The 12,285-nt window shown below is 48.6% G+C and overlaps 2 protein-coding genes across 2 annotated transcripts; one reads left to right on the plus strand and one right to left on the minus strand.

Moving 5' to 3' along the window:
* Nucleotides 1-759: 759 nt before the first annotated feature.
* Nucleotides 760-5,628, minus strand: Shbg (sex hormone binding globulin). Its single transcript, XM_070001374.1, has 8 exons — nt 5,431-5,628; nt 5,180-5,271; nt 4,611-4,800; nt 2,973-3,134; nt 2,613-2,772; nt 2,380-2,516; nt 1,853-2,060; nt 760-1,004 (listed from the first exon to the last, which is right to left on the minus strand). The coding sequence occupies exons 1-8, from the start codon at nt 5,530-5,532 to the stop codon at nt 856-858; spliced, it is 1,200 nt and encodes a 399-aa protein (XP_069857475.1). The 5' UTR covers nt 5,533-5,628; the 3' UTR covers nt 760-855.
* A 2,294-nt stretch (nt 5,629-7,922) lies between these two features.
* Nucleotides 7,923-9,887, plus strand: Sat2 (spermidine/spermine N1-acetyltransferase family member 2). Its single transcript, XM_070001375.1, has 6 exons — nt 7,923-8,156; nt 8,326-8,377; nt 8,494-8,574; nt 8,660-8,761; nt 8,907-8,947; nt 9,549-9,887. The coding sequence occupies exons 1-6, from the start codon at nt 8,091-8,093 to the stop codon at nt 9,714-9,716; spliced, it is 510 nt and encodes a 169-aa protein (XP_069857476.1). The 5' UTR covers nt 7,923-8,090; the 3' UTR covers nt 9,717-9,887.
* Nucleotides 9,888-12,285: the final 2,398 nt, after the last annotated feature.

Here is a 12,285-nt window from a genome sequence, read left to right on the forward strand (position 1 = left end):
CACCTTCAGCTTTTTGCTGTTTAACTGGAGATAAGAATCTCCTGGATAATCCTGGAGATAATCTCTCCTGCCTGGGCTGGCTTCAAACTGGGATCCTCAGATCTCAGCCTCCTGAGTAGCTAGGACTACAAGCATAAGCTACAGGCACACAACACACTCCTTTCTTTCTTTCTTTCTTTCTTTCTTTCTTTCTTTCTTTCTTTCTTTCTTTCTTTCCTTTTTGTTAGTCATAGGACTTGAACTCAGGAGAACTGTCATTGAGATTTTGTGCTTAAGGCTAATGCTCTACCACTTGAAGCTACGGCTCCAGTTTGGATTTTTTTTTTTTTTTTGGTCCGGTCGTGGGGCCTGAACTCTGGGCCTGGGCACTGTCCCTTAGCTCTTCAGCTCAAGGCTTGTGCTCTACCACTTGAGCCACAGTGCCACTTCCGGCTTTTTTCTTTTTGCTTACGTGGTGCTGAGGAATAGAACCCAGGGCTTCATGCATGCAAGGCAAGCGCTCTACCACTGAGCCACCTTCCCAGCACCTCCAGTTCCGATTTTCTAGTGGTTAATTGGAAATAAGGTCTTCATTCGCTTTCTTGCTTGGGCTGCCTTTGAACCACAGTCAGTCCTTAGATCTCAGCTGAGGATTACAGACATGAGTCACTAGCACCCGGCCTTTCACAACTATCTGACTGCATTCTCATAGTGATTTTCAATTATCCACCTTTATGAATAATTGGGATTTGTGAACACCACGAAGGTAGAAACCAGGGTTGTTTTGCTCTTTTATACATCTCAATGTTTGACACACTGCCTGGTCCATTGCCAGTGCACAGCAAATATTTGTTGAATAGATGAGTGAAAGAGGGTTTAATGGGAGGTATCAGAGCCATTGCCTGGGCTCTGGGGGCAGCTGTGAGTCCAAATGTCTTGGCTTCTGCTCAGAGCCTTGTCTATGTCCAGTCTCTGTCCTTGTGCCCAAAGGCCATCCAAGCAAAAGGAGGCAGAAGAGTTTTCTCCTAGAAGGACATAGCACAAGGATGACATTAGAGCATTACAGTGACTTGGATCCAGAAACTTCAGTTCTCTAACCTGAATTTCTCCAACCCCTCACCTGCCATGGGGCTTGAGCTCCAGGACTAGGTGCTGTCAGCTCTTCAGCTCAAGGTTAGTGCTCTACCACTTGAGTCACAGCGCCATTTCTGGCTATTTTTGTTTATGTGGCACTAAGGAATTGAACCCAGGCTTCATTCATGCTAGGCAATCACTCTACCACTAAGCCACATTCCCAGCCCCTGCATGAATCTCCAATCAACCACCAAAAAGCCCAAAGTAAAGCTGGGTGCTGGTGACTTACACATGTAATTCTAGCTACTCGAGAGACTGAGATCTGAGGATCACAGCTGAAAACCAGACTGGGCAGGAAAGTCCACGAGACTTAAATTTATCTACAATTAACTACCAGAAAACTGGAAGTACAGTTATGGCTCAAAGAGCTAGAGCACTAGCCTTGAGCACAAAAGCTCAGGGACAGTGCCTAGACCCTGAATTCAAGCCCCAGGACTGGCAAAAAAAAAAAAAAAAAGTTTCAAGGACTTTAAACCTTGGTCCACAGATCTCAGCCACCTGAATAGCTATGATTATAGACATGAGCACCAAGCCCGACAATATGTTTTTATTTGTTTTTAACAAGGCCTTTCACATGCTAGGCAAACACTACCACTTCAGCTATGCCTGCCTATAGTCCTATATCCCATCTCTTCCCGTGGCCTTTTCTTCTCTCCTCCTAGAGGTTTCCTTACTCTCAAAACGCGTTCCCTTCCTCAACATAGCACTATATGGAGAAACCTAAACTGCATTCTCTTACCTGGTAAAGCCCCCATAAAGAGACGACCTTGAGGCTGGGCCCAGAGGTTAGGGAAGGGGCCAAGTTCCAAAGGAGGCAGGGAAAGGACCTCTGATTTCCACCCCTGGCTCAAAACCACTCTAGAAACATTCAGCTTCAGCTGAAGAGGGATTCCCAAGACCAGAGGCAGAGACAGCCCAGGCCCCGCCCAGGAAGACAACACCAACTTCTGCAGTGGGTGGAGAGAGATAGGAGAAAGGAGGAAAACATGAGCTTAGGACCCCACTCCTACCTGCCTTAATTCCACTTGCCAGCCACACCTCTACCCAGTTTTCCTTGTTTGACCTTCTATGAAACAATACCCTTTTATGCAATTTCATAAATGCTATTTGCTTGCTGTGGGCAACTTCGAGACAGGCCCTTGACCTCCCACCTCAACTTGAATACCATTCATTAATCTTTCTAATAGTGAAATGTTGGCATCTGCTTTGATTCCATGGCTCCCAGGCTCCACTGAATACACCCAACACCCCACTCTCTCCCTTTACTTGATCTTGGAGCTGAAGACTAAGCCAAGAAGAGTTCTCTGGTGCCGCGAGAGCGAGGAGATGGCCTGAGCCTGCTGCCATCTTAAATCCCAGGTCCAGAGAAAACATCCAGGGGTCTGCATGAGGCTGGGGAATGTCTATAGAGAAAGATTGGGGGTTTCATGGAGAAAAGGCCCTAGTTAGAGGGAGACAGGGGAAGGCAGAGTTGGACGTAGAAAGAGACTTAAGTCTACCTTGGAGACGGAATTCTGCATGAGTCCCTGGAGGGAAGAACAGTCCAGGTTGCAATTCCACATCACAGTTTGTTAGGCTAGAAGGTGCAGAAACTAAGGTCTGGGCCACCATGCCCAGCCAAGAGTCATGGCGTACACAGCCATCCAGGGCAGGGACCAGCTAGAGGAGTGGAAGGAAAGAAGAAAGGAAGGAAGAAAGATAGAATGTCAGAATCAGAACATCTGAGCCCTAGCTCCAGTATACTGTCCTTTGAGATACAATCATTTGACTTCTTTCAGGCAACTCGCATCCTTCTCTCTAAAATCTGGATTTAGATCCCCCCAGCTTGGTCTCAATTCCTGCTCCTGTGTTATAGTTACCGGCAACCGGAGCTTGGACGTGGGGAAGAGCAGCCCCCCCAAAGCAATCCTCATGATGGGCTGAGGTTTGTTGGTCAGGGGCCCAGAGACTTGTCGCAGGCTCAGCTTCTCCTCCCCATCCACCCACAGCAGCAGTGAGTCCCCATCGATCTTCACTTCTACCTGTAGGAGGTGAGAAGCAGAAAGATCAGAGACTCCTCAGCCCAGTCCTGGAATTCAGCCTACTATGCAAGAAGAACATGCACTTTAAGACATAGCTAGCATCCTTGGTTCACTTAGGCTTTATCACACATATACAGACTGAGCCTCAGGATATCCATCTGAAACACAAAAACAAGGGCTGGGAATATGGCTTAGTGGTAGAGCGCTTGCTTTGCATGCATGAAGTCCTGGGTTCGATTCCTCAGTACCACATACACAGAAAAAGCCAGAAGTGGCACTATGGCTCAAGTGGTGGAGTGCTAGCCTTGAGCAAAAGAAGCTCATGAACAGTGACCAGGCACTGAGTTCAAGCCCCAGGATTGGCAGGCACACACACACACACACACACACACACACACACACACACACACACACACACACACACACACACACACACACACACACACACACACACACACACACACACACACACACAACAGAAAACAGGGCTAAGAATAGTTGCATAAGCCAGGCACTGTTGGTTCATGCCTGTATTCCTAGCTACTTAGTAGACTGAGATCTGAGGGTTGTGGTTTAAAGCCAGCCCAGGCAGAAAAGTCTGTGAGACTCTTATCTCCAATTAACTACCAGAAAACTGGAAGTGGTGCTGTGGCTCAAGTGGTAGAGCAATCGCCTTGAGCTGAAGAGCTGAGGGACAGCGCCCAGGGCCAGAGTTCAAGCCCCATGACAGACCAAAAAAAAAAAGAATGGCTGTATAATCTGATAATATAGCATAATATTTATCAAAATGAACTCCAGGAAATGTAAACAAGAGATTTTTTTTCTTTGTTGAAAACAACACAACCGTCGGGCGCTGGTGGCTCACGCCTGTAATCCTAGCTACTCAGAAGGCTGAGATCTGAGGATCGCGGTTCAAAGCCAGCCCAGGCAGGAGAGACTGTGAGACTCCTATCTCCAATAAACCACCAGAAAACCGGAAGTGGTGCTGTAGCTCAAGTGGTAGAGCACTTGCCTTGAGCTGAAGAGCTGAGGGACAGCGCCCAGACCCAGAGTTCAAGCCCCACGGCCAACCAAAAAAAAAAAAAAAGAAAACAACACAACCCTAATACTAAAAACAACAAAACACTAATAGCTGCATATCTGGCTGTTGGTTGCTCACACCTGTAATCCTAGCTACTCAGAAGGCTGAGACCTGAACATTGCGGTTCAAAGCCAGCTTGGGCAGGAAAGTCTTATCTCCAAATAACCACCAAAGAGCCAGAAGTGGAACTGTGGCTGAGGTTGTAGAACACTTAAGGGACCATGTCTAGGCCCTGCATTCAAGCCCTAGTACCAGTGGAAAAGAAAAAAAAATAGCTAGCTCATGGAGGTTTTATATCAATGAGATGAGATGACAATGGCAAAGGGAAGGCCCACAATGTATTCTCCTTCTTCAGCTGGAGATACCCTCACCCTATGGGAACAAAGCTCATTTACCTGGTGCCATCTCCCATCATTCAGCTGAAGTCCAATCCCCACTGTCAGCTGGGCCCAGAGATTGTGGAGCTGGATCTCAGGCCGGCCATCCCGAAGCCCTAGCATGAACCAGTCATTCTCACTGTTGGTGTCCCCATAAAAAATCACTCCTTCTGGATCCCATGTTCGAAACTCAAAGGAAGAGGAAGGTCTGGAAGGATATAGAGGAAAGAAAGACTATAGATAGGGTATACTATGAGGGCTAAAAGTGGCAGTGCTCAGGGAACAAAAATATAGAGAGCCAGGGAAAAGGGAAGGGGACAAGGGAGGTCGGACATAGGGGTCAAGAAGATAGATGATGGGCTGGGAAGGTGGCTCAGTGGTAGGGCGCTTGCCTTGCATGCATGAGGCCCTGGGTTCGATTCCTCAGCACCACAGAAGCAAAAAGAAAAAAGCCGGAAGTGGTGCTGTGGCTCAAGTGGTAGAGTGCTAGCCTTGAGCTGAAGAGCTCAGAGACAGCGCCCAGGCCCAGAGTTCCAGCCCCACGACCGGACCCAAAAAAAAAAAAAGAAGATAGGTGAATCTCATACTTAGTGATCTTGGTGAGGTCAAATGTCATAACAGCAACTGGCTTTTGTCCTGGGCCATTGATGAGATGTCTAGCAGGAGGATCCTGAGCACTCTATGAGAAAGAAAATAAATAAACTCACTGATGGACATGTCAGAGACAGAGGGAAAGGCAATGCTACATAGCTAGAAGAGGAGAGAATGGGAAACGACTGAGCCAAAATGTAGCTCATTTAGACACATATGGACAGAGAACCCCATCTCCCTTCTGCACCTGGGTGGGGCGAACAAATCCTAGGGCTTGTTCCTGGTGAGTGCAAGGTGGCAGCAGCAGCAGCAGCAGATGCAAGATGGCCAGTGGGCTTCTGTTCTCCATAGTCAGCTGCAGTCCACACTGCAGCTTAGACTACTGTGAGAAGAATGTGTGGGGGTAGACAGCCTTGCGCATGGGCGTTGGAAGGTTAAAGGTTGCTGGGGGGGGGGAAGGGGGGCGGGAGACAGGGACACTGACCCTGCGGCCCCTCTGAAGGCAAATGGAGTGAGGGACAGAGGTCTTCTGTTACCTTCCCTCATGCATGAGAAATTGCTAAGCTAGAAGAGGCTCTCCAACCTTCTCTCTTCTGCTAGAGCCTAAACCTGCTCCTTTAAGCATTCTGCCTGCACGGGAAGTCTGCCTTGGCAGAGCTGAGGTCTGGAAACAGTCCTGTCCTGCTCAAGAAGCATCCTCCATCAGGGCTAGAAAGGCAACATGGAATCCAAAGAGCTTACAGTGACCTTAAGCAGGTCACTGCACCTTTGTGCTTCGGTGTCCTTGTCTAGCAAATGAAGGAAAGAATCTGTTCTTTATGAGACTGCTGTGAATGAGCGTTCACCGCGATGAAGTAGGCACAGTGCCCAGTATGGTATCCGATCTGAACTTCTCTCTGAGATTTCCCAGGGCTTCTGACACTTACCTCACAAAAGGGCATTGTCTCTATGTATGATTTAGTGGATACTTCGAGAAGAGATCTGCCTATAATCCCAGCATTCCAGAAGTCAAAGCAGGAAGATCAAGGCCAGCCTGGGCTACATTGTAAGACAGATGCTCCCCCAAAACATACTGTCTCAAAGGGAAAAAGAAAAGAATTCCTATTCACAATTATGTGCCTTATCCATTTATTGCAGGGCCTAACACTCAACCAGCAGAAACGTACCCTCTTCCTGGACCATTTTATTTTGTTTTATTTTATTATTTTTTTGGATGCTAGTCCTGGGGCTTGAACTCAGCGCCTGCGCACTGTCCCTGAGCTTCTTTGCTCAAGGATAGCACTCTACCACTTGAGCCACAGTGCCATTTCTGGCTTTTTCTGTTTATGTGGTACTGAGGAATTGAATCCAGGGCTTCATACATGCTAGGCAAGCACTCTACCACTAAGCCACATTTCCAACTCCATGACCTGCTTTAAAATACAAATGTCAGCTGGATGCCTGTAATCCTAACTACTCAGGAGGCTGAGATCTGAGGATTGTGGTTCAAAGCCAGTCCGGGCAGGAAAGTCCATGAGACTCTCATTTCCAATTAACCACCAGAAAATCAGAAGTGGCAGCTCTAGTGGTAGAGCACTCACCTTGAGCAGAAGAGCTGAGGGACAGCGCCCAGGCTCAGAGATCAAGCCCTGTGACCAACAACAACAAAAAGTCCCCCAAAGTAGAAACATGTTTGTTTTTTTGTTGGTCGTGGGGCTTGAACTCTGGGGTCTAGACGCTGTCCCTGAGCTCTTCAGCTCAAGGCTAGCGCTCTACCTGTTGAGCCACAGCACCACTTCCGGTTTTCTGGTGGTTTATTAAAGAGTCTCACAGACTTTCCTGCCTGGGCTGGCTTTTAACCAAGATCCTCAGGTCTCAGCCTCCTGAGTACGTATGATTACAGGCCTGAGCCACCAATGACTGGCTAATAGAAACATGTTGAACCACTGAACAGCAGTAATCGTAGGACTGGGAGCTTAGCTCAGTCATAAAATGTGCACCTGAGCTGGCACCAGTGGCTCATGCTGTAATCCTAGCTACTTAGGAAGCTGAGATCTGAGGATGGAGGTTCAAAGCCAGCCCCTGGCAGGAAAGTCTGTGAAACCCTAATCTACAATTAACCTCTCTCTCTGTCTCTGTGTCTCTCTCTCTCCACAATTGGAGGTGTGTCTCAAGTGACAGACTCTAGGCCCTAAGTTCAACAATGTTGTAGGAAATATACAGTTAAGGTCCTGAGGCTCATCCAGGTTCTGGGCTGCCTTGAATGGGTGCACGAGGGAGAAAAAACTCTAAAGCAGAGTCTACTTCAATTAAAGAAGCAGGAGGTGCCCGGCGTCGGCGGCTCACGCCTGTAATCCTAGCTACTCAGGAGGGTGAGATCTGAGGATCGGGGTTCAAAGCCAGCCCATGCAGGAAACTGTGAGACTCCTATCTCCAATAAAACCACCAGAAAACCGGAAGTGGTGCTGTGGCTCAAGTGGTAGAGCGCTCGCCTTGAGCTGAAGAGCTGAGGGACAGCGCCGAGGCCCAGAGTTCAAGACCCACGACCGACCAAAAAAAAGGAGAAGGAGAAGAAGTGGAAACAGGAGGTGACTTTTGAGCCTGGGGTAAGAGCAAGCAGATGGAGGCTGGAACAGAAAGCTTTGACCCCTGCGCTGGGCCCAATCACGAGACCAAGCTGTCGGAGGCGGGGCCAAGGCGGGGAAATGTTCCCGTCCTGCAAGCTGATTGGCTGGGCAGCGTGTGCTCGCAGAGGGTGAGGGCCTCCCGGCTGAACCCCGGGCTGGCGGGCTCGAGACTGGGAGCCTTGTAGCCCCTCGACTGCCCTTTTCTCCCAGCTCTTTAGGAGCCGAATTTGTCGGCCCTTTGCCCCGCCCTGCAGGACGGAAGTGGGAGTTGTCTTCTTCGGTCCTGACATTGGGAATCGGGATGGCTTCCGTTCGGATCCGAGAGGCCCAGGAGGGAGACTGTGGAGATATACTAAGGATGATTCGGGTGATGGCCGTCCCCCCCCACCCCCAGAAACCTAGGGTTCCAGAAGGGTCAGGGCAGCGCTGCGGGGACCAGGGGGTGGGAGGTGTTGGAGACGTGCCCTGGGCCCCTGCTCCTGGAGCAGGGGAAGGGGGGCTCCTGCCCTAATCTTGCCTCTGTCCCCACGCTTTAGGAACTGGCAGAATACGAGAAACTCTCGGATCAGGTGAAGATCAGTGAAGAAGGTGGGGCTCAGGACCTGATGAAGGCTGGGGACAAAGTGAGGGACGGTTCCCTGGGCGGTGGGCCTACGCACAGGTCTTCTTTTCCTCTGAGTCTTTGTTACACCTTCAATCTGCAGCCCTGAGAGCAGATGGCTTTGGAGAGAATCCTTTCTATCACTGTCTGGTAGCAGAGATGGTAGCACCTGGGGAGCCACAGGGTAAGAGCACCTCTTCAGACAGCCACTGGACCTTGCTGTACCCTCATTCCCAGAGGCCTCACTTCTATCTTTGCTTCTTTTTCAGGGCCCTGTGTGGTGGGTTATGGGCTTTACTACTTCATCTACAGCACATGGACAGGAAGAAACATTTACTTGGAAGATGTTTATGTGATGCCAGAATATCGGGGTACAAGGCAGGGGGAAGAGGCTGGGGTGGACATAGCAACTCACAAACCCACCACCAGCCTCTTACCCCCTTATACCAGTCTATGGCCTCTTATAATTCCCTTCAAATAAAACAGTATTTCTTTTTGCCTTTCTCCCCACAACAGGTCAAGGGATTGGTACCAAAATAATAAAAAAGGTGGCTGAGGTAAGGAATAGGTGAGAACTACAAAGTAGGCTCTGTAAAAATAAGAATATATGGAGAGACCCCTAGAGGTGAATGAAGGGGTAAGAAAACCAGCAGCAGTGGCTCATGCCTATAAACCTAGCTAGCTATTAAAGAGGCTGTGATCTGGGGCTGGGAAGATGGCTCAGTGGTAGAGTGCTTGTCTTGCATGCATGACGCCCTGGGTTCAACTCCTCAGCACCACATAAGCAGAAAAAGCCAGAAGTGGCGCTGTGGCTCAAGTGGTAGAGTGCTAGCCTTGAGCTGAAGAGCTGAGGGACAGTGCCCAGGCCCAGAGTTCTGGCCCCATGACTGGCAAAACAACAACAACAACAAAATAAAGAGGCTGTGATCTGAGGACTGTGGTTTGAAGCCAGTTGTGTTATCTGATTAACTAACCAGCAAAAAGCTAATAGAGCTGTGGCTCAAGTGGTAGAATGGCAGCCTTGAGTGAAAATGGTAAGGGACAGCTTCCAGGTCTCCCAGTACTGGCACACACACATACACACAAGCACGCACGTGTGTGCACGAAAAGAAAAAACTTTTTTCATCCCAGGACAGTGAATGGTTTCTTCTCCTTCAGGTGGCTTTGGATAAGGGTTGCTCCCAGTTCCGCCTGGCAGTTCTGGACTGGAATAAGAGGGCCATGGACTTGTACAAAGCCCTAGGAGGTCAAGATCTGACGGAAGCCGAGGGCTGGCATTCCTTTCGATTTGAAAGAGAGGTGATGAAGGAGTTGGCAGGAAGGTGACACCATGACTTAGGATCTCCTTGCCGGAGCTTCTCTATTTCTATCTGCTCAAGCACTTCTGAGACACATCTGCACAGATCCTGATCCTGAAGAAGGAGGCAGATTCTTAGAATACAAAAGAGCAGAATTGAGGGAGAAGCCTGTTTGGGGTGAAAATAAAAGTTAAAAAAAAAAAAAGCTGTATCCTGGTATATTGGGCAGAGGAGTTGATAATGCTCAGCCATGTCAAGATCCTTGGGTTTTAGGTCAGAGGATATTACTCTAATGGAGTTTGGGACAGCCAAAAAGACAGGGGTAATAGGCTAACGGTGACCCAGAATCAGAATCTTGGTTGGTCCTGCCTTGTGAAGCACAGAGAAATGAAGAGTTGGTTGCAGGCAGTATTGGTACATCAAGCGAGTTTATTACATTTAGGATCTTCAAATGTCTGGGCTGAGTTGTACAGAATCAAACACTGAAGTAGGCCTGCAAACTCAACAGAGACAGTAGGCTGCCCCCTGGTGTCTGCACTTCAGGGGTCACTGGAAAGGATCACTTGCTGATTTTAACAAATCAGCTCAACTAACTGGGCATGGTAGTAGCATGGTTTCTAGTTTTAAGGAGGCTGAGGTAGGAAACTTCTTTTTTTTTCTTTGTCTTTTTTTTTTTTTTTGGTCAGTTGTGGGGCTTGAACTCTGGGCCTGGACGCTGTCCCTCAGCTCTTCAGCTCAAGGCTAACACTCAACCACTTGAACCACACAGTGCCACTTCCAGTTTTCTAGTGGTTAATTGGAGATGAGCGTCTCACAGACTTTCCTGCCCCGGTTGGGTTCAAACTACGATCCTCAGATCTCAGCCTCCTGAGTAGCTTGGATTACAGGCGTGAGCCACTGATGCTTGTCAGGAGACTCTCTTAAGCATAGAAGTTTAGGGCCACTCTACGTAACATAGTGAGACCCTATGTCAAAATTTAAATAATAGGGCTGGGAATGTGGCTTAGTGGTAGAGTGTTTGCCTAGCATGCCTGAAGCCCTGGGTTTGATTCCTCAGTATCGTATAAACAGAAAAGGCGAGAAGTGGCACTGTGGCTCAAGTGGTAGAGTGCTAGCCTTTAGCAAAAGAAGCTCAGGGACAGTGCCCAGGCCCTGAGTTCAAGCCCCAGGACTGGCAAAATAATAATAATAATAATAATTTTAAAAAGCAGCGATTATGGGCTGGGAAGGTGGCTCAGTGGTAGAGCGCTTGCCTTGCATGCCTGAGGCCCTGGGTTCGATTCCTCAGCACCACATAAGCAAAAAGAAAAAAAGCCAGAAGTGGCGCTGTGGCTCAAGTGGTAGAGCGCTAGCCTTGAGCTGAAGAGCTGTGGGATAACGCCGAGGGCCAGAGTTCAGGCCCCACAACCGGACCCAAAAAAACAAACAAACAAACAAACAAACAAAATGCAGCGATTATTGGTGGCTTTTACCTGCAGTCCTAGCTACTTAGGAACCTGAGACCTAAGGATTGAAGTTCAAAGCTAGCCTGGAAAGGAAAGTCTGAGATTTTTTTTGGGGGGTCCGGTTGTGGGGCCTGAACTCTGGGCCTGGGCACTGTCCCTCAGCTCTTCAGCTCAAGGCTAGTGCTCTACCACTTGAGTCACAGTGCCACCTCCGGCTTTTTTCTTTTTGCTTATGTGGTGCTGAGGAATCGAACCCAGGGCCTCAGGCATGCAAGGCAAGCACTCTACCACTGAGCCATCTTCCCAGCCCCAGTCTGAGATTCTCATCTCCAATTAACCACACAATAGTTAGAAGTGGAGCTGTGACTCAAGTAGTACAGTATTAGCTTTGGGTGGAAAAAGCTAAGCAACAGGCCCTGAGTTCAAGCTCCAGTATCAGCACAAACAGACAAACACACACACACACAGCTTAGCTAGTTAATGGGTTTTCCCTTTCAGGTTTGTAGTTGTGGCAAGGGAGGAGAGCTTACATAGCTCAGGCTGGCCTTGAACTCATTATTCTCCTACCTTAGACTCTCAAGTGCTGGACACACACCACCATATCTGACTGCTTTACACTTTTTTTTTTCTATTTTAATTTTTTTTTCTGGTCCTGGGGCTTTAACTGAAGGCCTGGACTCTGTCCCTGAGCTTCTCTGTGCTCAGGGCTAGCACTCTACTACTTGAGCCACGGCACTACTTCCAGCTTTCTCTGAGTAGTTTATGGAGATAAAAGTCTCACAGACATTCCTGCCCAGGCTGGCTTTGAACTGTGAGCCTCAGATGTCAGCCTCCTGAGTAGCTAGGATCACAGGCGTGAGCCACTGACACCTGGCAAACACATACATTTTTTTTTTTCGTAACCTTCTGCTGGTCCTGGTGCTTGAACTCAGCCTAGGTGCTGTCCCTGAGCCTCTTCATGCTCAAGGATAGTGTTCTACCACTTAAGGCACAGTTCCACATTCGTTTTTACTTTTTAAAAGTCAGAGTTGAGGGCTGGGAAGATGACTCAGTAGTAGAGTGCTCTCTTTGCATGCATGAGGCCCTGAGTTCAATTCCTCAGCACCATATAAGCAGAAAATGCCGGAAGTGGCACTGTGGCTTAAGTGGTAG

Source organism: Dipodomys merriami, unplaced genomic scaffold, assembly GCF_024711535.1.
Source record: "Dipodomys merriami isolate MVZ:Mamm:240054 unplaced genomic scaffold, mDipMer1.0.p SCAF_59, whole genome shotgun sequence".
In the NCBI taxonomy this organism is placed as follows: Eukaryota; Metazoa; Chordata; class Mammalia; order Rodentia; family Heteromyidae; genus Dipodomys; species Dipodomys merriami.

What these genes read in the sequence shown, in the direction of transcription:
- Sat2 (XM_070001375.1), top strand. Translation starts at nt 8,091, where the DNA reads ATGGCTTCCGTTCGGATCCGAGAGGCCCAGGAGGGAGACTGTGGAGAT. An exon ending in AGCACCTGGGGAGCCACAGG is followed by an intron (nt 8,575 to 8,659) that starts GTAAGAGCACCT and finishes CTTCTTTTTCAG; the next exon opens with GGCCCTGTGTGGTGGGTTAT. An exon ending in TAATAAAAAAGGTGGCTGAG is followed by an intron (nt 8,948 to 9,548) that starts GTAAGGAATAGG and finishes CTTCTCCTTCAG; the next exon opens with GTGGCTTTGGATAAGGGTTG.
- Shbg (XM_070001374.1), bottom strand. Translation starts at nt 5,532, where the DNA reads ATGGAGAACAGAAGCCCACTGGCCATCTTGCATCTGCTGCTGCTGCTG. An exon ending in TGCAGAATTCCGTCTCCAAG is followed by an intron (nt 2,517 to 2,612) that starts GTAGACTTAAGT and finishes CTTTCTCTATAG; the next exon opens with ACATTCCCCAGCCTCATGCA. An exon ending in GTCTTCAGCTCCAAGATCAA is followed by an intron (nt 2,061 to 2,379) that starts GTAAAGGGAGAG and finishes CACCCACTGCAG; the next exon opens with AAGTTGGTGTTGTCTTCCTG.